At 37.6% G+C, this 27,624-nt stretch overlaps 1 protein-coding gene across 1 annotated transcript in view; it reads right to left on the bottom strand.

The window, feature by feature from the left end:
- Positions 1,660-27,624, bottom strand: part of NPFFR2 (neuropeptide FF receptor 2) — a 73,267-nt gene continuing 47,302 nt past the window's right edge. Inside the window, exons 2-4 of the mRNA XM_005681743.3 lie at positions 7,410-7,741; positions 4,654-4,753; positions 1,660-2,581 (exon numbers count right to left, since the gene is read on the bottom strand). Of these exons, the coding sequence (XP_005681800.2) occupies positions 1,747-2,581; positions 4,654-4,753; positions 7,410-7,734 (1,260 nt within the window). The 5' untranslated portion in view covers positions 7,735-7,741 and the 3' untranslated portion in view covers positions 1,660-1,746. The remainder of the gene's footprint in view (positions 2,582-4,653; positions 4,754-7,409; positions 7,742-27,624) is intronic.

The raw sequence follows: 27,624 nt of genomic DNA, 5'->3' as shown, positions 1-27,624 counted from the left end.
AAGTACATAATAATAGACAAAAGACAACAACAAAACTACAATGGGGAAATGGCCAATGAATGGGAAGAGGAATAAATACAAATCAATAAGAAACATGGAATAATATTCAGCCACACTAGTAATCAAAGCCACAAGTTTAAATGATTTTTCACCATTAAAGTAGCACAATTGTAGAAATGTAATATGTATTAATGATATTCTAAGGTGGACAATGGCAAAATAATCATTCCTGAATAATCACTCTTGGCAAAGATATACATACAGGATGCTGATCTACATAGTGTTTTCACTGTTTTATTTTTCCTTTGAAGAGGAATTACATGCAATTTTTGGACCATTCTGTTTTTTGTGAAAACTCTACTAGTAACAGGTGTTGTTTTCATAATAACTGTTTTTATATTCCATATGTAATTTTTATTATTTTATAGTCAGAAAAGTGGTCATTGAGGAAGTCCCAAATAAGTTCTTCAGAACACATAGATGACATGATATAGAGGAAATAATGAAATTTAAAAGAGGTTTTGGAAATATGTAACACATACAGATTTAAATATTATATAGCATAAACCCAATGGAAACAATTATTTTCTCAAAGGCCTATAGGGTTGGAAAGCTTTTACACTGAACCACATTACAGCCCGAGAAAATGTGATAGGTCCAAGCCCAGAGATTTATTTTATTTGCAAAACTGTTTGTTATTTTATAATTCCCAATTTTCTAGGGACTATCTCACTGCAGAATAAAAGCCAGCATTTATGACTATTATCACTACATAATCCTAACCAGGCAGAATCCAGGGGTTCACCATTCTCTTAGTAGCAGTATTAATTTGCTAATCCAGTGGGACTTCCAGATTTAAACGTCCTGCCCAGTAGGAAATCTGGAATAATCAGTTCAAATTTTCTGAGAGTCTTACGATGACTGTTGAACATCTCTGATCAAGCCCTTCAAAAGAGAACTGCTTTCCTCTGACAACTGCTGCTTTATTACAAAATTGACTTTTTTACGTCAGGAATTCTATTAGAAAGGAGGTCAACTTGGGATCCTGAATCATCTCTACAAGAAATGTGGGTTCAGCTAGGGCTTAAATTCATTTATGGAGGTATTAAAACCCAACAATAACTCATTTGGAGCAATAGTTACCAACTTTGTACTTTTTAAAAGGAAAAAAGTCAACCTTTAAATACAAACAAATACAGCGTCCCTTTATTTGCTATTGCAGTTCTTATTTCTAAGAAAGCTGAGTACATTTTAAAAGCACACACAGATAAACAGTTCTGTAGTCTAAAATTTCCAATTCAAAAGCAAAAGGAGAATTCGCAAAACACAGATAAATAGTTCTGTAGTCTAAAATTTCCAATTCAAAAGCAAAAGAAGAATTCGCAAAACATGCTCTCATGCAAAGAACTGCCCATTATCACCATTTGATGAAAATGCGTGTGTATGTGTGTTGCATATATACACAATAAAACACTTGCTTGACTCATACATACATAGCAAAGTTGGAAAAGATCAGGCTTTGAAAACTAGTCCTAGAAAATAGATTTATCCATGCCAATTTGTGTATGAGTTTCTGTATATATTTTAAATACAATAAGATTGATTATGAACAGGAGGTTCATTTTGTTTACTTTTTTTCCAGAGAGGGTTTCTAACATTCATAGAACTGAAGTACAAAGCCATAGAAATCAACCATATTTCAATATACATCACACAGCAGAGTTAAAATCATCACACCAGCTCTTTTTACATCTCATTGCTACTGGTAATTTCTCCTAATTCTTCCATCATTAATTCCTGTAAGGGCTTTTCAGCACTTATCCTACAAAGCACAATTTCCTCACGTGGGTCTTTAACTGTTGATTCCTGTGCTGACAGATGAGACGTGTTGATGACCACAGTGTTTTTAGCTCTCAGAATGTAGGCTTCCTTGGACTTTGCTCTTTTTTGGCAAAGCTGGAGGTGAAAAGCATCTTGGAAACCACGACGAAAATTTTCATTGAAGAAACCATAAATGATGGGGTTGACGCTGCTGTTGCAGAAGGCCAGCCAGTGTGCAAAAGGGTAGATGTAGATATTGATGACCTGCAGTTCATTTGGAGACAGATCAACATAATCTGAGAGCATCATCAGGGTCCACAGGGGCAACCAGGAGAGAATGAAAAGCAGAGCCACGGTCAGGAGCATCTTAATGATCTTCTGTTTCTTCTTGGATACCACGTGCCACTGCTCCTGGTTCTGTTTACCTGTGTGGGGCACTTTCCTCTTGAACAGTGAAATTCCAATCCTTCCATACATGACGACAATGAGGGACAGGGGAGCCAGGTAGATATTGGCAAACAGCACTGTGGTATAGATCCTCCTCATTTCCTGACTTGGCCAGTCTTCCCGGCACCAGTAGACTGGGCTGGTTTTACCCTGGGAGTTGAATCTCACTCGGTAATTTTTTTCTTCATGTACATGTAACATTATTGCAGATGGGGACATAATGGCAATGGCCAGGACCCAGATAATCATAATGATGACAAATGCCGTCTTGATAGTGAGCTTTGGTTTAAAAGGGTAGACGACACATCGGAACCTGTAATTAAAGGCAAATATCAGTGAAGGACTGCCTCATAACTTCTGGCTAAGTAATTAATTAAATTTAAGTAATTACAGTCTTCCATCCACGTTCTCCCTAAAACGTAGAAAGTTAGAATTAGGACAGAGGCATTTTCTGTAATTTTTATATGAGATTAATTTCAACTCAAAATAAGAATAAGTGGAGTATATCAGACACTATTAATAGTAAAAGTACTCAGGTTTCCCTGGTGGTCCCGCGATTAGGAATCCGTCTTGCAGTGCAAGGGATGCTGGTTTGATCCCTAGTCGGGGAGGATCTCACATGCCGCAGAGTGGCTGAGTTGACGCATCACAACTACTGAGCCAGCGCTCTAGAGCCTGTGAACCTCAACTGCAGAACCTATGTGCTGCAGCTACTAAAACCTGCGCTCCTAGATCCTGTGCTCCGTAACAAGAGAAGTTGCTGCAACAAGAAGCCTGTGCATCGCAACGAAGAGTAGCCCCACTCGCTGCAATTAGAGAAAAGCCTATGCCCAGCACAGCCAAAAAGTAAATTAAATAAATAACTACAATAAACCTTTAGAAAAAAAAGCGTGGATATATGTATATGTATTTACAACTGATTCACTTTTCTGTATAGCAGAAATTAACACAACGTTGTAAATCAACTCTATTCCAATAAAAATTTTAAAGATATATATACATATTTTAGTTTTTTATTTTTTTAATTTTAAAATCTTTAATTCTTACATGCGTTCCCAGAGTATAAGAATATGGTCTCTGGAGCCAAACCACATGTGTGATTATGGGCAAGATTTTTTACCTTTTCTAAGCCTTTTCCCCCTAAAAGGCTTAAAGACACAATCCATGCAAACCAATGGAAAGGACCCTAGAAAAGAACATTAAATGTTCAATATGGGCTGCTTAACACCTTTAGGATTGACTGGTTTGATCTCTTTGCAGTCCAAGGAACTCTCAAGAGTCTTCTCTAGCAGCACAGTTCGAAAGCATCAATTCTTTGGCTCTCAGCCTTCTTCATAGTCCACATCTCTAGAGGACTACTGGAAAAACCGTAGCTTGGACTTATGAGTTTTGTCCACAAAGAAATGTCTCTGCTGTTTAATACACTGTTTAGGTTTGTCATGAGGCTTCCCTTGTAACTTCTAAGAAGCAAGCATCTTTTCATTCTGTGGCTGTGGTCACCATCCAGAGTGATTTTGGAATCCAAGGAAATAAAATCTGCCACTGTTTCCACTTTGTCCCCCTCTATTTTCCATGAAGTGATAGGTCTTCTGTCTTAACCTCCAAGTTTTCATTTAGTCTTCTAATCAGTGAATTCTCCCATTTACTCACCCTTAAATTACAGATAACTTCATAGGTGCTGTTCTAGGTATTTTTGCTCCTTTTGTAAACCAATTATGGAAACTTCAAGTATTAGTTTTTCATTCATTCATTCATCAAATAACGTATTATACCTTGTTATCACAGGCCAAACTAAGACATGAATCATCTATAATTATTTAATTTTAAAATATGAAAACTTTACTAGTTTCATTTTATTACTAAACTCTTTGTGTGTGTGTGTGTGTGTGTGTGTGTGTGTGTGTGTTTGTGTGGTTTCTCAGGTGGTGCAGTGGTACAGAATGTTCCTGCAAATGCAGGACCATGGGTTGGATCCCTGGCTCAGGAAGATCCCCTGGAGTAGGAAATGGCAACCCACTCCAGTATTTTTGCCTAGAAAATTCCATGGACAAAGGAACCTGGCAGGCCAGTCCATGTTGTCACAAAGAATCAGAAATGACTGAGTGACTGAGCGTATACATGCATACACTCTCTCTCTCTATCTCTCTCTATATATATACAAAGGGATATATATTGTGGATACAATTTATGTATATATAATATATAAATATATATACTATGCATTTGTATTATATACTATATATATATATATATAAAGGGATATATTATGAATATAATTTTCAACAGATATGCCCAAATGTAGTAGATTACACATTTTTCACTGGTTAGGTAGAATAGTTGCAGACATGCTCAATTTCTTGGATTCAGAGTTTGGGGTTGACCTACCTATCTACTGCTATTGCAACTAAAGTAAAGACAGAAGCCGCAACGGATATTCCCTGGACCAAGCCACTGATCTTGCACATTGTACTTCCAAAAGGCCATCCTGAAAGGGAAACGGAACAGTTAGTCTTCGGAGAGATCATACATGTATGTTTTAATTTCACTGAAATTTCGAAGAGAAAGACATGAAATTAGATGCAACTGTTTCCTAAAAGATCCAGGGAACAATCAATGTTTCCCATTATTTTCATTAATATATTCAGAGCTTTGTTTTTCAGTATATTAATAATGTCAAAGCTTATACAGTAGTTTCAACATTCTATATGCTCTAATAAATATTTTGCATCTATTAACATATCTAATCCCCGCAACAAGCTTGGAAGCTTTATTATTCACCTCATTTACATCTTTTTGATGTGCTTTTATATGTTGGAAGGTATTGGCAAGAAACTTAACTCTCCTGGAAGAAAATCTGAGAATACATTATTGATAGCTGCACTCAAAACATTGAACAAATCAAAATATGATGCTCTTATTAAACCCAGGAAAACAGACAACATTTTATAAGAGAAAAGGCTGCTATCCTAGTACTCTACGTGGTTCAGCAGGGGTAAGGTACATATAATAATAGGAATGCGTACCGTAAATATTGATTTAACAAAAAACAATGATATGCTCATATTGAGAGAATGAGGGAGGTAAAAAAAATGAATGTATATTTGTGGCTCTGTATAAATGTGTCTGTTGGCATTTATGCCAAATTTCAACCAGTCATGTTGTTTTTCCAATTTCACGTTCAGGCAGTTTCTATGGATTTATATTCTTTTGCCCTAGTGCTGTCAGTTCAGTGGAGTTTGGTGAGGGAAGCTATCTCTTGGGGTAGAAGAGGATAATGAGAACTAAATTGCATCTTCTGCAGTTGGATAATATATTAGAATAAAAACATGTTATTCAGAAATATTATAGTAATTACCAAAAATAAATGCAAAAATGCTGAATGTGGCTACCTCCTGGGAATAGGAATCAGGGGTAGGGAAGGGTACTGTATATGAAGAAAACTTAACTAGTAATTTAATTATAGATATTTATGGGGGACATATTGAGATCATTTCTTAAGTTTATTGAGACAACAATTTTTATCAATTCTTTTTGTCTAGGACAACTTAAAAATGTACATCATTAATAAATATTGCTTTTAAATGGCAAGTGTCATGGAAGCACAGAATTTATGTAGTATATTATGATGGAATAGCCACTGTAAACATTCCCTGACTCCCACTTCAGAGAAAGGAAAGAAACAGAAATAAATTCTTAAGAGAAATCTCCTATTTTCCAGTAAACCTATGTTGAATGCCATAATGGAAAAGAACTGTGATATGACTTTGTTATTGTTGTTTAGTCACTCAGTTGTGTCTGACCAAACAGCAGTAACAACAAACCACACCGCAGTTCTTTCCCTTTTATGGCATTCAACATCAGTTTACTGTCTGGGCAAGATTACTGGAGTGGGTTGCCATTTTCTCCTTCAGGGAATCTTTCCGACCCAGGGGTTGAACCCACATCTCTGCATCTCCTGCATTGCAGGCAAATTCTTTACTCCTGAGCCACCACAGTAGCCCCATGATATGGCTTATCTAAATACTTTTTATATTTTCTGATACAGATTTGGAATATGAGTATCTTGAGTGCTATTCATTAGTTAATACAACAGATATTTATTAATCAAGTACTATGTACCAAAACTCTACCAGGAGACGTAGATTCCTATACTTCTGGGGTGTATAATGTGATGTTTTGTGCTTGGTCACTGAGTTGTGTCTGACTCTTCGCGATCCCATGGACTGCAGCCCGCCAGGCTCTTCTGTCCATGGGGATTTTCCAGACAAGAAAACTAGAGTGGCTTGCCATGTCCTACTCCAGGGGAATCTTCCTAACCCAGGGATTGATGACAGGTGGATTCTTTACCAGCTGAGCCACAAGGGAGGGGACATAAAGTTGTGTTAGGAAGTGGTAATATGGACCCAGAAGTCCTCTAGGGTAGCACCCAAACTACTGTTTATGTTGCACATGTAAATTACTACTCCACGAATGAAACTATCACTTTGCGACATATCGTTGGTCCTGCTGCTTGCCTTCCATCAAAGACTGATGGAAACCTCACAACCACAAGGGAAGCCCAGTTAACCACAAGTGGGTCTAAATATCTATTTACATTATATCGAAGACATCGTATTAATGGAAATCACACTTAGCAGTTCTTCGAGCTTTAGGACCCATAATAGTCTCAATAACATTCCTACCATACTATATGGGCTCAGAACTGCCAAGGAAATTCAAAGTCTTCAGTAAGAAGTATCATCATTCATGGATGACCTTCAGTGAACTCTATAAAAATCAGCCTCCACATCTCATCTCTATCACTTGCTTTACTTTTCCCCATAATTCTTTTTATTCTCTGACTGTTTATATAGCTTTTTGTTTGTTGTTTGTTTATCCTCCTTTATAATGTAAGCCTCATGAGGACAGCTACTTGGAGAAGTTCTTGGAACTGTAATGTTTGAAATGAATGGATGACCGTACCATGGCTGCAGGGACATGGGACAAATATTTGTTCATATTATCTTTGAGCTGTACACAGATCAACATAAGTGAAGTCACTCAGTCATTTCCAACTGTTTGTGACCACAAAGACTGTAGCCCACCAAGCTCCTCCATCCATGGGATTTTCCAGGCAAGAATACTGGAGTGGATAGACATACCTGCTATAATATTGTCCAGCAGTGTGATAGGCATGCAGAATATACCAACTAGCAGATCACTTATGGCCAGGTTCAAGATGAAGAGATTAGTGACTGTGTGCATATGCTTGTTCCACATTACAATGAAGCAAACCACTGTATTTCCCACCATGCATAGGAAGAAGATCAAAAAGTAGGAAATAATGAAAATCGCTGCCACTTGAGGCTGGTGAAGATAGTAGTTCACATAGGTGATATTGATATCTGAGTACAGATCATGTGTTGTGTCATTACTCCAAATGTAATGCCAGCTTTCTGTAGAGTTTGAATCCCATTCCTCACTCATGATGGACCTGAACAAAGAAGAGGCAGAAAAGAAAAACATGATTAAAAGTCAAGAGAATATAAGCTTAAGAGAGCTTTAGAGATATGCTTTTTAAAGTCCATGGAATTTTGATGGACTTTCTATAAGGACCCCTGGGCTTCTCTGATGGCTCAGTGGTAAAGGATCCACCTACCAATACAGAAGGTGCAGGAGACGTGGGTTTGATCCTTGGGTCAGGAAGATCTTCTGGAGAAGGAAACGGCAACCCACTCTAGTATTCTAGCCTGGTGGGCTGCAGTCCATGGGGTTGCAAGGAATCAGACACAACTGAGCAAACACACACACACACACACATACACACACACACACACACACACAGTGACACATAAGTTTTGCTTGAAAAGGCTTCCCTGGTGGCTCAGATGGTAAAGAATCTGCCTGCAGTGCAGGAGACCCAGGTTTGATCTCTGGGTTAGGAAGATCCCCTGCAGAAAGGGAATGGTTACCACTCCAGTGATATAAATGAGTTACAAATCAGACATTCAAATTATTAGGATTCTAATCAAGAGCATTTGAAAATTCTACTTTGTGATATAAGTAAAAATTATTATTGTCTATTTCCTTGATATATTCTATATTATGCATTTCTTTACCATACTTTCTATCCACTTGCAAAATTTCAAGGGAAATTTCTCCAAACTCCTCTTTCTCTTGCCTTCAAATATCATAGCCTGTCAAAATCTACTTGTTCTAACTAACATGCCTTGAGCTTTCCTGATATTTGAATGAGATGAAATGTATACATCTTCAAACGTTGCATTGAAAAGAGCTTACTGTATTTTCCTTATTCTGCTTTGACTCAGTTAATTGGATATTCTTTTTATATACTTCTGTATGTAGACATAGGAGAAGGCAATGGCACCCCACCCCAGTACTCCTGCCTGGAAAATCTCATGGACGGAGGAGCCTGGTACTCTGCAAAACAAAACTGAATTTCTTAAAATAGGTCTGGGTTACTTATCTTGGTTTCACATAGCATAATTCAATTCACATAGTATTTATTGAATAAATATTTATTTAAAATCTATATATCTTAAGAAAGACAAAAATCAGTGGGTGTCAGAGGTCCCGGGGAACACTCCAAATTTTGATGGTTTATTAGAAAGACTCACAGGACTCAGCATATTGTGTGTGTGTCCTAAGTCACTCAATGGTGTCTGACTTTTTGCAACTCTATGGACTGTAGCCTGCCAGGCTCCCTCTTTCCATGGGATTTTCCAGGTAAGAATACCGGAGTGAGGCTGCCATTTCCCGTACCAGGGGATCTTCACAACCCAGGGATCAAACTCACATTTCCTGCATTGCAGGTGGATTCTTTACCACTGGGCCACGTGGGAAGATCAGCATATAGTGTATTCAAAGCTAGTTTTATTATAGTAAAGGGATCCCAAGCAAAATCAGCAAATAGAAGGGCACACGGAGTAAAATCTGCAGGAAACCAGGCACAAGGTTCCAAGAGTCCTAGCCCAGTGGAGTCTCACAGGACATGCTTCATTCCTTCTGTGACAAGTTTGACAACAAGTGTTAAAGTCGTCTAGGAGGAAAGCTTGTTACTCAATTCCAAGGTTTTTAGAGAGCGATCATATGGGCAACTTCTTTTTAGTATGTGTCAAAATTCTAGGCTCCCAGACGATAATTAAATGTGCAGCATGAACCATGTGATTGTATAAACAAACTAGGCCCAGTGACCCACTCTACCATTTAAGGAAACCTTGTATCAAGATAGGGAGCTGTTTTGAATTTATTTAAATTCCCAGACTCTAATCCAGCTTGCAAGCTGGACCTTTCTAAAGACAGCAGACTCAGGCCTGCTTGTTAACTCTTTTCTGCATGCCTTGTAAATTGGATAGAATGTTATATGTGTCCTTAAATGAAAATCAGCTTGACAGTGGACATGTATGATGGAGCTCCCATATTTGTGTTTTTAGAAGTAGAGGAACTGTTGAGGATAAATCCAAATGTCTTTACAGGTAGATAGTCAGACCCCAGTTTGCAGAAGACTGAACCATGACCTCATTATCACTTAGCATTTTTTAGTCTTTTACCAGGTACACATTTACATCATAGTAGGGGAGCATGTCTATTTTTGTCAGTGCTGCATAAGATTAATATGTGTGTTACTTACTTCTGATACTTGACTTTGGATAGTTTTTGTATTTCAGGTGCAGGGAAGGGTAAACAAGTGTTTTACTAATATAAAATAACTCAAGGAGGATAATTTTTCTCCAACAGCTCCTGTTATTTTGCCATTTAATTTCTTCCCTTTCCTCTAATTTTTAAAATTCATCTTTGCTTTTCTGTACTTCATATTCCTAAAGTTAGATAAAAACCAAAGTGAAAAGCAAAGTGAGCATGGGATCAGAAGGCTCACTTTGAGGGCTTGGAGAAGAGAAGACGAAAGGAATTTGAGTAGAACCAACTGTAGCCTGCTATACAAATTCAAGCTGAGAAAGTCTCTGGGGTCCAGAGACTCAGTGAGAAAACTTACCAGCTTGACAAAAATCATTTTAGTTAAAGTTTCCAAAAGCAAAGCTTTCACACAAATATTTAAAGATATTTGTACCTAAGGCAAGGAAGCACTTTAAATACAAATGAGAAAGACATGAGAAAAATGTAGGAAGCTAAGAGTTAGTAATAAAAAACATTTTTCTGTGGATTCAATTACAGCTGGCAAACATATGGGTAGAATATACCATAAGATGTAATGCTTTATATTTACACATTCTTTTTCCTATAACCAGGCTGAAAGGAAAGCAGATATGCATTTATGATGTATCTGTTGAGATTAAAGGGTTAGGAGGATTAATATGGAATCTTCCAGTGTATTATATTAAATTTCATGTCACTCATTTAAGACAGAAGAGTCTCTTTTCCTCTTATTCCAATAGATTTTTTTAAATTTAATTTTTTAAAATTTTTTACCTCTGGTCTTAGTTGTGGCACGAGGGATGTTGAGTTGCTGCTTATGGACTCCCTAGTGTGATGTGTGAATTTAGTTGTTCTAAATCTTGTGGGATCTTAGTTCCCGACAAACCAGGGATCAAACCCACATCCCCAGCATTGCAAGGCATATTCTACACCAGGGAAGTCCCCCAGTAGATTTTTGATAAACTAAAATCATATTTTGTCTTGGGAGCCAACATGGATTTCACTAATCCTGTTATTGGTTTTGCTATGATGGTGTGATCACTCACCTAGAGCCAGACATCCTGAAATATGAAGTCAAGTGGGCCTTGGAAAGCATCACTACAAACAAAGCTAGTGGAGGTGATGGAATTCCAGTTGAGCCATTTCAAATCCTGAAAGATGATGCTGTGAAAGTGCTACACTCAGTATGCCAGCAAATTTGGAAAACTCAGCAGTGGCCACAGGACTGGAAAAGGTCAGTTTGCATTCTAATCCCAAAGAAAGGCAATGCCAAAGAATGCTCAAACTACCACACAATTGCACTCATCTCACATGCTAGTAAAGTAATGCTCAAAATTCTCCAAGCCAGGCTTCAGCAATACCTGAACTGTGAACTTCCTGATGTTCAAGCTGGTTTTAGAAAAGGCAGAGGAACCAGAGATCAAATTGCCAACATCCTCTGGATCATCAAAAAAGCAAGAGAGTTCCAGAAAAAACATCTATTTCTGCTTTATTGACTATGCCAAAGCCTTTGACTGTGTGGATCACAATAAACTGTGGAAAATTCTGAAAGAGATGGGAATACCAGACCACCTGAACTGCCTCTTGAGAAACCTATATGCAGGACAGGAAACAATAGTTAGAAGTGGACATGGAACAACAGACTGGTTCCAAATAGGAAAAGGAGTACGTCAAGGCTGTATATTGTCACCCTGCTTATTTAACTTCTATGCAGAGTACATCATGAGAAACACTGGGCTGGAAGAAGCACAAGCTGGAATCAAGATTGCTGGGAGAAATATCAATAACTTCAGATATGCAGATGACACCACCCTTATGGCAGAAATGAAGAGGAACAAAAGAGCCTCTTGAAATTGAAAGAGGAGAGTGAAAAAGTTGGCTTAAAGCTCAACTTTCAGAAAACGAAGATCATGGTATCTGGTCCCATTACTTCATGGCAAATAGATGGGGAAACAGTGGAAACAGTGTCAGACTGTATTTTTGGGGGCTCCAAAATCACTGCAGATGGTGACTGCAGCCATGAAATTACTGTAGTACTTACTCCTTGGAAGGAAAGTTATGACCAACCTAGATAGCATATTCAAAAGCAGAGACATTACTTTGCTGACTAAGGTCCGTCTAGTCAAGGCTATGGTTTTTCCAGTGGTCATGTATGGATGTGAGAGTTAGACTGTGAAGAAAGCTGAGCACTGAAGAATTGATGTTTTGAACTGTGGTGTTGGAGAAGACTCCTGAGAGTCCCTTGGACAGCAAGGAGATCCAACCAGTACATCCTAAAGGAGAACAGTCTTGGGTGTTCATTGGAAGAACTGATGTTAAAGCTGAAACTCCAATACTTTGGCCCCCTCATGCGAAGAGTTGACTCATTGGAAAAGACCCTGATTTGGGGAGGGATTGGGGGCAGGAGGAAAAGGGGACGACAGAGGATGAGATGGCTGGATGGTATCACCGACTCAATGGATGTGAGTTTGAGTTTACTCTGGGAGTTGGTGATAGACAAGGAGGCCTGGCATGCTGTGATTCATGGGGTGGCAAACAGTTGGACACGACTGGTCAAACTGAACTGAACTGAACTACAAAATAGCATGCAAAATGCAATGCAGAGAGTTAAACAAAGAGTCTGTCATTTTAAGTGTTATTTTCTCCTAACATTCAATTATAAAATTTTTGTACATGAGGTCAGAGCTTTGACCATTAGATTAACCTATAATAATGTGACTTTGGGAACAAGATCATTACTCATAGAATTACTATAGTGAAGTGGAGAAAAGTCAGATCCTGTTTTATCTCAATGTAATACATCAGGGACAACTGCTCTTTGCTATTCATGCATTGGGCATCTTTCTTACTGGGCACTTAAAAGTTCCATACAGTTGATTTAAAAGCTTTAAATAAAATGTACCCCGGTTGAACACCTTTAAGACTAAAATTATTTAAAGTATACTCTGTGAATCATATTCATTTCTAGATGAAATAACATAAGGAGTAAGAAACTTGAGTATATCAGTTTGAGGAAGGTAAATTTACGCATACTGATGATTCAGTAGTTTCAAAATGCTTCACTGAAAATGTGTAATGTCTTTTTAATAACAGAAAGTCTAAATGTTAGACTTTAAAGTCTAAAAGTTAGAACATACATGTTAAGTAGATAAATTGTAAACATAAGCCATTTTACCAAAAATTAGTCTTATATTCTCTATATCTACATGGGAAAATACCTGATGAATAAAATACTTGGTTGTGAGCTTTCTTTTTCATTCATTCATCTTCAATTCTGGGGAGAAAAAATAAGAATAATAGGATAAACTTCATGAGTTCCATTTACAATCCTGTTTTGACAATTTATTCAGACTCATCTATAGGAAGAGCATGTAGGTCTTCAGGAAGAGAAGTCAGGAGAAGAAATGATTTAAAATGTTTTTCTTCTGGAATTGTACTTGCCAAAACACTGACAGCAGATAGATTACTCTGGAAGATGGAATGGTTGGATAATATCATTTTTTTTTACTTATTTATATTTCTCAAATTTTTTCCTATTTCCAGATTGTTTTTATAATCTGGAAAAAATGCTTCCATATTATTATCTGAATTCATTTGTACAGAATAAAACCACTTGACATGGCTTAGGTTCCTCTTATAAGTTCACAATAGTAATAAGTCATATGTTGCTATTGTTGTTTAGTTGCTCACTCATGTTTGACTTTTTTGCAGCCCCATGGACTGTAGCGTGCCAGGCTCCTCTGTCCATGGGTTCTCTCTAAGTAAGAATACTAGGATGGTTTGCCATTTCCTATGCCAGGGGATCTTCCTGACTCAGGGATCAAACCCAAGTCTCCTGTAAGTCTCCTGCATTTCTGGCTATACTTTACCCAAAATAGTTGTATCTCCTAAATTTCAGTTAGGAAAGAATCCATAGAGACTCTAGTTTATTAGGTTTAAATATACTATAATATGGTGTTTCACAAATACTATAGAAAGAATTATCCATCTGAAAGAAGAGTCTATATTTTTTATTCTTACATCAAAGACTCATTAAATGGACCAAGTTGGCAACTGTCATCAAGCATTGTTTACTTAGACTGTGAGACACACCAAAGCTGACCGTGGCCAGCCCTCTACATTTTTGTCATCCGTCTCTCTTTGACCTTTCCCCTATTGCCTCTATTATTATTGTTCTTCTTATTAATTTTACTGTATTCTTCATGTTTTCCTTTTTATTTCTGTGTATTTGTGCAAGGACTTAAGGACAGGAAGGTGTTGGCATTTACTTCTATCTGTTTTGGATTATCTAAAGTCTAATGATTGTCATTAAAAGGTATTGCAGTTATTAAGCAACTAATTTAATAATTATGAACTGATTAAGTTAAATACAAGCAGTTATGACAACTTAGATTGCTAAAATCATTGACTTGAGACAGAGAAAACAGCAATAACAGAAATGCTGTAAAGGCACATGCTTAAACTGGGGGTGAAAAACTACAAGAGACAGAATAATATGGCCTAATATTTTAATTTTCAAAACAATTTCAAATATATCACCAGAGGACAGCAGTATCATGTAAGTACAAAATGTCCTTCCTTTTTCCACCCCCATTTAATAACTAATATTTGGAATTCATTCATGAACAAAAGTGCCACCGTGGGGTCCAGCGCTGAATGCCAAAGGACTCCGGAGAAGTCTCTCCCACTTGGGCATTGCTTAATAGGCAGACAAACTTCATATGGGCTTTGGAACCAGTAGGAGCCCATGAACTGGTTCCAGCTCTCTTCAACCACAGCTGGGAAAACCTGCAAGATGCTGATAAGGGAAGATACCACAGAAGAGAGAGCCTCTGTAGAAGTTCCAGTTGAGGAGAGATTCCAGCACTCCCTTACATCAAAAAAAGTTCGGAAGCCTCAGAGAGGGTAAGAGGAACTTCACTAACACCACTCTCATATCTGGTGCTGATTAATAGCCGGTGTTGGGAGAGAACCCTTAGACTTCTTTCCTCTGAATAAAGAAGTTTGCATGTGTGCTAAGTAGGTTTAGTCATGTCCTACTCTTTATGACTCCATGGACCATAACCTGCCAGGCTCCTCTGTCCATGGAATTCTCCAGGCAGGAATAACTGGACTGGGTTGCCATTTCCTCCTCCAGGGGATCTTCCAGACCCAGGGATTGAACCTGGGTCTCTTGTGTCTCCTACATTGGCAGGCATGCTCTTTACCCGATGAACCACCAGGGGAGAAGTTTCAAATAGCTATGCACAATTGAAGATATCAGTAATTGAGATTGCAAAAGCATATCAAAAGATCTTGAAAGAGTTACATTCACTGTGAACATGGCTTATTTCTACTCCTCATCAGGTATTTCAAATATTGGTGATCGGCAAGGTACGAGAAGCACTATTCTTTGTTTAAAATATTAAAGGGTGTGATGATATAATAATAATTTCAGAAACTTGTGGCAAAGAAATTTTAACTGAGGTTAGAGAGTGAACTGGTTGGAGGTGTTGAAGCAGCTGGTTGGTAGCCCACTTTCCCCCCAAACATCATGAGAAAGCCTTCAGAGAAGAAAAGAGGGCTGATGATTCAGACTAAGTGAACATCATTACTAGACCTCCAGGTAAAGTAATGTTATTATCTAAGATTATGGGCTCATCTATTTAAAGGTTTTAATAGGATATTCCTAAGACTTGCATATAATAAATAAACCTAGAGTCTATGGATTGAGAAGGTATTCCTCCCTAGAAAATGTCATGAAAGCTGAGATATAAAATGGAGATATTTCATGGATTGAACACTCACTCTGCTGGATAGGTGATACTACAAAACCTAACCTGGCGACCTCATCTATTACTCCAGGCTAGAGAGTAAGCATCTAATGCCAGAAGAGTGTTCCTAAGGAGTCACCTTCAGTATTCCAGACCTTCTTCAATTAAGCCCCTTAATTTCCTTGAAATTATTACTAAGTCATGAAAATGAATAAGATTTCAAAGAACATAATTCAGGTTTTAGCTATAAAATACAATATGCACAGAGAATTGAATAACTTCTCCTATCCTTATATCTAGAAAGGCACAGTCTAATATTTCAGTTTATCTCCTACCAGTATTTTTACTTTATATTTTCCATAAATATCCTCTGAAGAATAGTAACATTATTTTCAAGGAGGTTATGGCTTCTACTGGAGTGAAAAATGTTTCACTTAGAAAAATACTTAGAACAGTTCTCTGCATATAAGAAAGTGACTAACCTCATACAACCTTACCCTCTAGGGCATAAAGACTTTGAGTAGAATAACCAAAGATACAGTTAAATGCTTTATTATACTTACATTTTTAAATTACCTTAAGAACTTTATTACCTCTGAGTATTTTAATATCACCTCTGTGCTGGAAACTGTGGTAATTGCTTTATGTATGTCATTTAATCTCAGTATGAGGTAGATATTAACTGTATCTCAATTTAATATATAAAGAAAGTAAGAAAAATGTTAAGCAACCTGACGCAGGCTCCACAGCTAATAACTGGAAAAGTTGGGAAACAGAGAAAGGGTCTCCTAAGAGTGGAGGGTCAGCAACACAGCTGAGGGAGTGGATAACTTGAAAGTTGGAAACTGGCCAGAATCAAGTTCAATGAGATGGATATGGCTGAGGAAGTTCTAGACTCCATTATGAAAGTGAAAGTGTTAGTTGGTCAGTCATGTCCAATTCTTTGCGATCCCACGGATTGCAGCCTGCAAGCCTCCTCTGTGGAATTCTCCAGGCAAGAATACTGGAGTAGGTTGCCATTCCCTTCTCCAGAGGATCTTCCCAACCCAGGGATAGAACCCAGGTCTCCTGCATTGCAAGCAGATTCTTTACCATCTGAGCCACCAGGGAAGTCATAAGATCTATCATGCCTAATATTTAATTTTAAATTCACTCTTATACCACTCCATGCTCAGATTCCCAAACTGTCAGCAAATCTGTTAGATATAAGTGCCTTTGTGAGGTATTTTTCAATTATCAAGGGATATGTTCTAATATTTGGGCTAGTGTAGGGCAGAGAGAAGAGAGCAGCTATAAAGGAAAAGATTGGACAGAATTCTTCATATTTATCCAGAGAATTCCTGGAGACACTGTGGTAGGGAAGACATGTGGATACTGGATTCTCCAAAACACATGGGAGGGAGACAATTTTATTTTAATGTAACAGTGGAGAAGGCAATGGCACCCGACTCCAGTACTCTTGCCTGGAAAATCCATGGATGGAGGAGCCTGGTAGGCTCCAGTCCATGGGGTCGCTAAGAGTCGGGCACAACTGAGCGACTTCACTTTCACTTTTCACTTTCATGCATTGGAGAAGGAAATGGCAACCCACTCCAGTGTTCTTGCCTGGAGAATCCCAGGGACGGCAGAGCCTGGTGGGCTGCCGTCTATCGGGTTGCACAGAGTCGGACACGACTGAAGCGACTTAGCAGCAGCAGCAGCAGCAGCTACACTGAACAAGCATGATTTGGAGATGCAATGTAAAAACTGTTATATCTGTATACTCAGTTCAGTTCAGTTCATTTCAGTTGCTCAGTTGTGTCCAACTCTTTGTGACCCCATGAATCACAGCACGCCAGGCCTCCCTGTCCATGACCAACTCCCAGAGTTCACTCAAACTCATGTCCGAGTCAGTGATGCCATCCAGCCATCTCATCCTCTGTCGTCCCCTTCGCCTCCTGCCCCCAATCCCTCCCAGCATCAGAGTCTTTTCCAATGAGTCAACTCTTCGCATAAGGTGGCCAAAGTACTGGAGTTTCAGCTTCAGCATCATTCCCTCCAAAGAAATCCCAGGGCTGATCTCCTTCAGAATGGACTGGTTGGATCTCCTTGCAGTCCAAGGAACTCTCAAGAGTCTTCTCCAATACCACGGTTCAAAAGCATCAATTCTTTGGCTCTCAGCCTTCTTCACAGTCCAACTCTCACATCCATACATGACCAGAGGAAAAAGTGTAGCCTTGACTAGACGGACCTTAGTCAGCAAAGTAATGTCTCTGCTTTCGAATATGCTATCTAGGTTAGTCATAACTTTTCTTCCAAGGAGTAAGCGTCTTTTAATTTCATGGCTGCAGTCACCATCTGCAGTGGTTTTGGAGCCCCCCAAAATAAACTCTGACACTGTTTCCACTGTTTCCCCATCTATTTCCCATGAAGTGATGGGACCAGATGCCATGATCTTCATTTTCTGTATACTACTGACCATTTAATTTTATTATTTAAGGCTAAATTCCCCATTGTCCCTGGGTAAAATTTGGAAGACATCTTAATATTTTCTAATATTTTCTGATGATAAAAAGCAGCATAGTTATTAACATAGCCATACAAGTATAAGAAACAAAATTTTAAATCTCCACTAAGGATGCCCCTTGTCTTTTCTCTTTGCTGACTCGCTGGAGCATATCTCCACTTTCATCTCATCAATCTCAGTTTCCATCCTCGCCAGAGTTGTAGGTGGAGAGGTTAGGGAGATGGAAAGGGCCAGGAAAAGTCTCAGTTTTCTTTCTAGGGTTGCCGTCGGGGTGTTCCTTGGCTTGGACAGAGCTTTGAAGCTGACACTTACTTTTGTGGTCAAAAATAACAGACTTATCTTCAAGAGGAGCCTAGGACTGATGGGGGACACCACGAGTTTTGCTCTTATGGTCACTTCTCTACTTCCCGTGTAGGAATGTTTTACCATCTACAGAAATGGAGAGAATTAAATACAGCTGGAGGCTTAGGTGGCTGAAGCACAGATCCAGCTGGGCAGAAATGAGACTTGGCTAGTTACTCTGTCATAGTTTCTACGATTCTAAGACCTCTTTATCCCCAGGGAGCCACAATTAAACTGCTCATTAAATATTCTACCAACAAGGCCAGTCCTCCAAAATATCACCTTTGAAATCACTGCTATTTTTCTAAGAAAGCCTGCTATTTAGAGTACCTTGTGATTGTCTATTTCAATTTCTTATGGTAAATAAGATGTATTTTTTAAAATAACTTCTGATAAGATTTATTTGGAAAGTATATTTCTTTCTGATGAAGACAAATCAACACAGATTACTAATTTGTCATTATTTTCTAAGTGTGTAACTGAAAGTGGGGTCTGGCTGCTCACTCCTCAAAAAACAATAAAGAGACAAGATTAGTGGAAAGGAAGTGAAGTGAAGCGAAGTTGCTCAGTCGTGTCCAACTCTTTGCGACCCCATAGACTGTAGCCTACCAGGCTCCTCCGTCCGTGGGATTTTCCAGGTAAGAATACTGGAGTGGGTTGCCATTTCCTTCTCCAGGAGATATTCCCAACCCAGAGATCGAACCCTGGTCTCCCGCATTGCAGGCAGACGCTTTACCATCTGAGCTTTGGATGCCAACAACCAGGGTGGTGTGGGGGGAGAAGGCAGATGCCTGTCCAAAGGCCAATTCCCCACAACTCTAACAATCAGAGGTCAAGAGCTTTTATAGACAGAGGGAGGGATCTACGTGGAGAAAGAGCACAGTGAGTTCTGACAGTCATCTTGAAATTGGTTATGGGGTGGTCTGACCTGCACCATCTTGATTGCTTTAAGTACAGTTAATCTTCACTTCCAGGGTTGGTTTGTTCCTATTTCCTTGGGGCCAATTCTTGGAATTAACTTCTTCCACCTGGTGAGGGTTTCAGTATCTATAAGACAGCTCACAGATAAAGGCTCAGAATATTATCTATAGCCCTTGAAAAGGAACTAAAGGTCTTTCATTTTTCTTACTGACTCAGTTATTATAGTTTTGTCCTGTCATTCTTTGCTTCTACCTTTTCTCGCTTCTTTGACTAAACTTACTCTTTGGCTAAAGTTTTTCTACAGACTAAAGACAGGCTGAGGACATGGTGGAGAAGGACCATAGGGTTTTGCTCTGTTTCATTAGTACAGTTTAGAAATGACATGCCACTATAACTTACTGTCTCTTTGTATTCCCTTAAAGTCAAAACTTCATAGGTTTTCTCTTCCGCTATAAACTATTCTCAGATTTTAGATTAGTAAGTGAGGGACCCAATGAAATAATCTTTTTAATCTTCAAGAATAATCAAGAAGGAACCCTAGACAGTTCTTATGAATCACATTATAGAACTGACTCTCAAAACAAGGCAATTCTTTTAACAAATCCTTTGGGTTTACATTTTCTAAGTTGGTCTCAGCCTATAATTTCTCTTCATTCATCCATCCTGTAAATTCTTGCTCATCCTGTATATTAAGTTGTAATTATTGCAGTATAGGTAGTAATTTCCTAAAATAGTGTATTTTGGGGTTTCCCACTCTTTAGCATTCTTCAAAGGCTTGTCATTCCTACCAATTGAACTCCAAACTCACTAATCTGTCATTTAATTTCTTTGACAAACAATACCCAATGGACCTCATGAGCCTTATCTTCAATTCTCAGTACTCAGGTTATTTCACTAAGGGACTCGTGGTTAAGGAGAATGGACACATACCCATGAAATCTGGGGAAGTAGCTGAACTTAGAATGACTTATAAATTTTCATCACCTCATATCTGAATTTTTCAGAATGAAAAATCATATTTTCAATTAATTTCTCCTGTAAAAATATAACATTTCTGAAAAGTATGCTACATACCTTGTGGCTTTGTGAAACTCCTGACTAACAACCTTACTCATGAGCATATCAGTTGGATATGTGCAGTTCTCCTCAAGGGGAGCATTCCACTCCAGCTGACTTTTTTCACACATTATTCCTGGTGGATGTGTTATGGTTTTCCATTCCTTTGCTTTTGTTCGTGTTTCCACCCCTTCCTTCATCTTTATCCAAGGATATTTATGTCTCTTCTGCTCTGCCTTCTTTGAAGTCACAACATAAATCTTATTTCATCTTGGAAATTGTCATTGACTGACCTAGTGTGAAATATATATTCTTCCTCTGAACCCCTAAATCATTTTAATTTTATGCCATGTATTTGATTACTAGTCCTTGACTATTTTATGGTATCTATTCTGTCATATTATATATATATATATATATATATATATATGTACCTATGTCCAATTCCACTAATTTTAATGTTATTGCCTCAAGGAAAAAATATGTTGTAAATATCTGTCTCATTTGAGGACCTATTCTATTTCCTTTAGTTCTTTTTACAGATTTGGTATTCAATATAATATACTTATTTTGACCTTGTTTTTGGAATCTTAGATTGCATGGGATGAAGCATATCTTTATTAAGGATTACTAGTAGGTAAACAATATTGAATGAATAAATTAATGACTTCAAAAAAAGAATTAATGTACAGAAGTCAGTGAATTGAATGGTATATGAATTATCCCAATAAATTTGTTAGAACGAAGTAATGTACCAGACAAAGACAGATTTTTATGACCAACTATTTGTTTTATTTTTGTTAATGGAACTTCATTACTTAATGTGTAAATGAGTGGAAATAGCACAGATATTTCTTCTTCCTCTACAGAAAATTAGCTCTTGAGAACTGTTTTCAAGTAATTATATTTTAGCAACTGGATACTGTCATGACAAGAAAATAGAATCATTTATCTCAATATGAAGCTATGAATAGACCCTGAGTTCTCTCTAGCTGGTTGAAAATGATAATAGCCCAAAAGTAAACCATCTTCTTGGCAGTAGTTATCTAACAAACACTTAAGAAATTTCTGAAGTCTTCATCACTTTCAATTCGCTGCTCCTTATGTGTCAATTATAGCATAACTACCTTTTTGTTCAGATGGCATTTTATTATACCGTGCAAGCAAATTCAAGAAATTATATTAACAGGAAACCTCCTTCCTAAAATTCAATCTCCTACTAATGATACACAATGAGAAAAACAAGCAAAACTTCCTGTCCTATCTGAGCTTAAAGATGACTCAAACAAATTGGTAAAAATTATAATAATATTATTATTGTAATTGTAACATTATTATCATTGTTATTATTATTCCTATTATAGAGACCAGAATATTCTACTAACAGTTAAAAATTTATTGAGTCACATGTTAGTTGGTTTACATTTATTATTTCACTTAATAATCCCAGCAACTCTGAAATTCATGTATGATTATCCCTATTTTATAAATGAAAAAGACTGAAAGTTCAAAATATTCTTATTCATAATCATACAGAAATTAAACAACAAAGGTGAAATTTGAATTCAAGTCTCAATGCAAAGTCTATACAGTCTCTTATCAGCTCTTAAGTTATGGACTCAGTTCTTGAGTTATTGATTTATTTTAGTCTGAAGTAAGCAGTTTCCCCATTTGTATTAATAAAATATAGATTTTTATGGATAATGGAAAACTATTAATTTTTGAAGCAGAGTATTGAATGTTGAAAATACAGTATCTGAACTGCAGTAGAATTATCAAATATTAAGTTAAACATCAAATTTATATGAAACGGATAAAGGAAAGCCCCATTCAAAATGGAGTCAGAAAGCCTCCAAGAGCGCTGGAGCATTTACCTCATATATACCGCTTGTACCACCTGTGGCAGTTTATTTTACACACCCCAGCAGGAAGAATCTTATTTTACAGATCCCAGCAGGAGGAAGCAAGATTTTCTCCTTGTTTAGCAACAATCTAGCCTATGAAAAAACTGCTGCAACTCAGCCAATGAAAAGCTGTCACATCCACAAAGGCTTGCTCTTCTCCTGTAAACTTTCATTCAAAATAGTCCAATTTCCTCCTTTCCTCTGCAAAAGAATGTTCTCCCTTTTTGTGTTCCAGCCTTACTTACGGTGAACCAGAGTTTGTCTCAAATTATGATTCCTCTGCTGTGTGTGTGTGTATAAAGTCTCTTCAGTTGTGTCTGACTCTTTGTACGCAGTGGACTGTAGCCTGCCAGGCTCCTCTGTCCATGGGATTCTCTAGGAAAGAATACTGGAGTAGGTTGCCATGCCCTCTTCCAGAACTTCCTGACCAAGGTATGGAACTCATGTCTCCTGGGTCTTGTGCACTGACAGGCAGGTTCTTTACCGCTATCACCACCTAGGAAGCCCATTCTTCTGCTATCCCAGAATAAACTTGATTTTGCTGGCTAAACCATATACCTGCTTATTATAAAGTTTGACAATATCAAATATGAAATTAGAATTTAAGCACAAACAGCCTAAAATTATTCTAGGAATCAAAATATTTTAGTATTTCTGAAGGAACAAATCCAGACATTAGGTCTGTGTTAAGAATACTAACATTTATTTACGTGCGCAAACATATGGGAAAAGTGATGAAATGGGACATCTGGGTCCTTCCTGTCCCTGATTCTGGCTCTCACTAAATTCTCTATTCCTTTAGTCTTCTTGGCCTAAATTTCAAAGTACACTTATGTTGGGTATTTAATCTGGGATGATGTTGGGGAATTGCAATAGAGCTTGAGATGGAAACAACCTTAAGCTTAACGCTACATCGCATTTTTCTTACAGTCCCCCCAGCCATACCTACCATAATAAGAGGTTTTGTTCGGGAAATTTATTTTAACCTCAACTGATGGGAACTGCTCTAACACTCCCTGTTCATTCCCTTCATTTTCTCTTGTCCAGTCCTAGCCACCTGCTTCCAGAAAGCAAACAAATGCCCTTTTATCATCAGCATAGGGGAAAATCTCAAACTCTTGTTAATTTGTTATTCAGAAAGTTAATGTATTTTTCTGATTCTTTTAGATCCTTTAGAGGGCTTTTCACTTGTCATAACTGAATAAAAATTAACTAAATAAGAGAATTTACTAATGCTTAAATCCTAGCAATTAAAAAAGAAAAACAACAGCAAAATTTCAAGTTTTGGTTTAACTTTTCCTCAATTATATTTTTAGCCAAGTCTGTCTACTTCTGAAACAATCTCTGTAAGTTGAAAGCAGTAGAAATCATATTAGCTGTCTTTCCAGGAGAAACACCAAGGGCCATGGAAAATTTTTGAATGTTATTTTAATTTTTCTTTCCAGTGCATTAACCATAGCAGCAAACAGCAAGGCATTTATCAAAGCAATTCACAGACTCTACAGTGGGTCTTAAACATATTTCTAACAAGCTGATGTGTGGACCACAACTCATATTTTTCAAAGCTCAGAGGTTAGTGTTAAAAATTGAACTACAAGCTGTCATGTACCTTCAGATCACACCCACACATCAAAATACTCATGGACACCACTGAAATATTAGCCTGAAATAGCTTCTCAACTGCTACAGGTGCTTCTGATGGTGTCTAACAATCTATTAATATTATATAGTTTTAAACTTGTTTCCTTTTTTCTCCCAGTATTTCTAAGAATATTTATAAGGAAATTACAGACTTGTAAAAATACTTACTAACTTTCTTATCATTAAATATGCATTTCAAAGTTCATCAACAGTTTAGTCATTTAAAATATATACTTTTGTGTTCTCATACCAAACATAACTTTTTTAAACCCTGTGTCATCTTACACTATTTATATTCAACTCAGTTTCTACCAACAATCATTTTGCTATTTATTCTGCATTGTCAATAAGCTGTTAATATTCTTCTAAAATATCTTTCTTTATTTGGTTGTTTTTGCCACTCTGTTTTTTTAATTGAAGGATAATTGCTTTACAGAATTTTTTGGTTTTATGTCAAACATCTTTAAGAGGATCTATTTTTGAAGAATTGCATACTATTTAAGTAATGTGATTGTATTTTGAATACTAAACAGAACTAATACAACCATCAATTTAAATTTTTTTCTTTGTTATAGAGTTTAAAATGTTCAAATAAATAGACATGAGGTTATTTTCTTATAATCAGGGAAAAATCAGAAAAAAAACTATGTAGATATATGTGGCTTATTTTTCTATATCTGAATTTCTAGAATGCTTTTACCTAGTTAAGATCTATTTTTCAGTGGTCAGTTTATCAACTCACATGCTAAGAGGCCTCGGTAGAACACTACAGATAGCAAGAATAGCTTTAAGTAATGTTGCCTGCCTACAGTTAGACTGATAGAAAATAGAGCTGTTAATGACATCCATGCACCAGACCATCAGAACTATTAGAAGACTTTGAGGGCCTTAAAGAGCTAAAACCTTCTCCACATTGCAAAACAAAGAGTGTCTAAATATTTGTATCTTGTCTAAGCTAGTTCATGGACTATTTTTTAAAATACTTTCTGCCTTCAGTAGAGAGCAATGGTTGACATTTTATCACCAAGAACATAATAGGTGATACCAAGGAAAAGACATTTATTTTACATTTATTATGAACTTGTGCTCAGTGCTCATCAGTTGCTCAGTCATGTCTGATTCTTTGCAACCCCATGGACCATAGCCTGCCAGACTCCTCTGTCCTTGGGATTTCCCAGGGAAGAGTACTACAGTGGGTTGCCATTTCTTTCTCTAGGGAATATTCCTAACCCAGGATTGAACCTGCAGCCCCTACATTGGCAGGCAGATTCTTTACCTCTGAGCCACCTGGGAAGCCCTTACTGTGTACTTGGTATTCAGTAATTCTTGATGCATTATTTCACATAAAGAATGTCCATAAAGACCCTGTAGGGCACACTGTTGACCAGGAGTCATTACTGAGCCTCTTGTTAGTGTGTATCATGCGAATGTCATACACAGCTCCTGCCCTCTTTCAGTTTATAAAATTAGGAAATCCACACTTTCAGCCCATTCTTTCCTTTCTTAGATTTTGGCTTGCTATGGCTATATGCATGCAGGTCTTAATTGGTAGTCCCAAGAATTACAAAAATGTCACTTGACATTCGCTTCATTTCAAAATTTTAGTTTTCTCTACTAAGGCATTGCATACCGCTGAGAGGGGTGGGAGTATAATCATTGTAGGAGGGTTCAGAAGCTTTTGTTTTTAGTTAGATAGCAATTAACAACTCTTTACATCGAAACTGTCTCACAGATCTAATTCATTGAACCTGACATAATTCAGTTGCTCTTGTTAATCAGTAATTATGTCAATAAAAAGTGAAAAAAAAAGAACATCATTTGCCCAGGCAATTAGGCAGAAACAAGTCTAAAATTAAAAGTGTTTTATTCTGTGATAAGCTCAGCATGACGTATATTTAGTTGAACAAAAGAAAAAAACATAGAACATGTAAGGGAAAGGGAAGAAAAAAAATGCTGGGAATAAAAAACCCAAACAACTTCATAGCTAAACGTTGAAATGCAAAATATATATATACATATGAAAAATCCAAGCTGTTGATCCTTTGTCCCAGCAGCCTCTCTTTCCTCCTCCTTCATAGTTGAAGATTATTTAGTTTTCTAGAAGTTTCAGATGGGCTCAGTCATAAAGAATCTGCTTGCCAGTACAGAAGTTGGGTGTTCCCCTGGTTGGGGAAGATCTCCTGGAGAAGGAAGTGGCAACTCAGTCCAGTATTCTTGCCCAGGAAATCCCATACAGAGGGATGGGATTTCCCAGGCAAGAAGCCTGGTGGGCTACAGTACAGAGGAAGACTGATGGACCACAGTCCACGAGGTTGCAAAAGAGTGGGACACCACTTAGTGACCAAACAGCAAAGAAGTTTGAGATACCCATGACATAAGATATACAGCTAGGAGTAAATAATAGTAATAATTCTGTGTTTACCTGAGAGTCATGCTATAGAAGTTGACTGGGAGTACAGTTATTTTCCAAAAACAACCATCTATTTGCTGCCATAGGTAGTGTCAGGCAGTCTGTTGCCCTCTGAATCAGTTATGAGTCTTCAGTCTCAAACTCAAGATGGTTTTCTTAAATTCCCTCTTATCTCCATCCCACTCAGTGACTAGGCTGGATTTGGTAGGAATATATCTGTCTCCTGCTTATGAAGTGTGTGAATGTTGTAGGTGGCTAGGGAAACCATCGGCAAGGGAAAATGAGATAGAACTCCAATTTTCTGCAACAAAATACCCTCTTCAAGTGTTCACTGTACTCTTAGCTTCTCTAATTTTTTTCAGAGGTGGTTACTGGGAAGCCGACTAAGAATTACTAAATCAATTATTAGCCTTCTTCTTTATATGTCCACTGATACAGGTGCTGTATCAGTAAGGGTTCAGCCAGGAAGGAAGAACCATGTGGGAAAAGGAATTCTTATAGAAACTATATACAGAGGTGAACAAATGTTTCCTGTTAACAACAACAACAACAACAACAACAACAAAAAACAGATTGTAAATTTTTTTGGCTTTGTGGGTCAAAAGTTCTCTGTAATAAACTATTCAACTCTGTTGTACAGTACAAAACAGCTGTAGGCAATTTTTAAACAAATAAGCAGAGTTATTTTGTAATAGAACTTCATTAAAACACACACACACACAGGCAGTGGAGCTGTAGTCAGTTTGCCCTTCTCTGACATCTCCTGTTGATTTCTTCTAGTATATTTTTCACTTCAATGATTATATTCTTGACAAACCTAGATAGTGTATTAAAAAGTACAGACATCACCTTGCTGACAAAGGTCTACATAGTCAAAGCTATGGTTTTTCCAGTAGTCATGTATGGTTGTGAAAGTTGGACCATAAAGAAGGCTGAGCACTGAAGAACTGATGCTTTTGAATTGGGATCCTTGAGAAGACTCTTGAGAATCCTTGGACAGCAAGGAGCTCAAACCGGTCAATCCCAAAGGAACTCAACCCTGACTATTTGTTGGAAGAACTGATGCTAAAGCTAAAGCTCCAATACTCTAGCTGCCTGATGTAAAGAGCTGACTCATTGGAAAAGACCCTGATGCTGGGAAAGATTGAGGGCAGGAGGAGCAGGGGGCAG

Source organism: Capra hircus, chromosome 6 (genome assembly GCF_001704415.2).
Source record: "Capra hircus breed San Clemente chromosome 6, ASM170441v1, whole genome shotgun sequence".
Taxonomy (NCBI): Eukaryota; Metazoa; Chordata; class Mammalia; order Artiodactyla; family Bovidae; genus Capra; species Capra hircus.
Note: the sequence above shows the minus strand (reverse complement) of the source record. Positions and strands in the feature narration are given on the sequence as shown.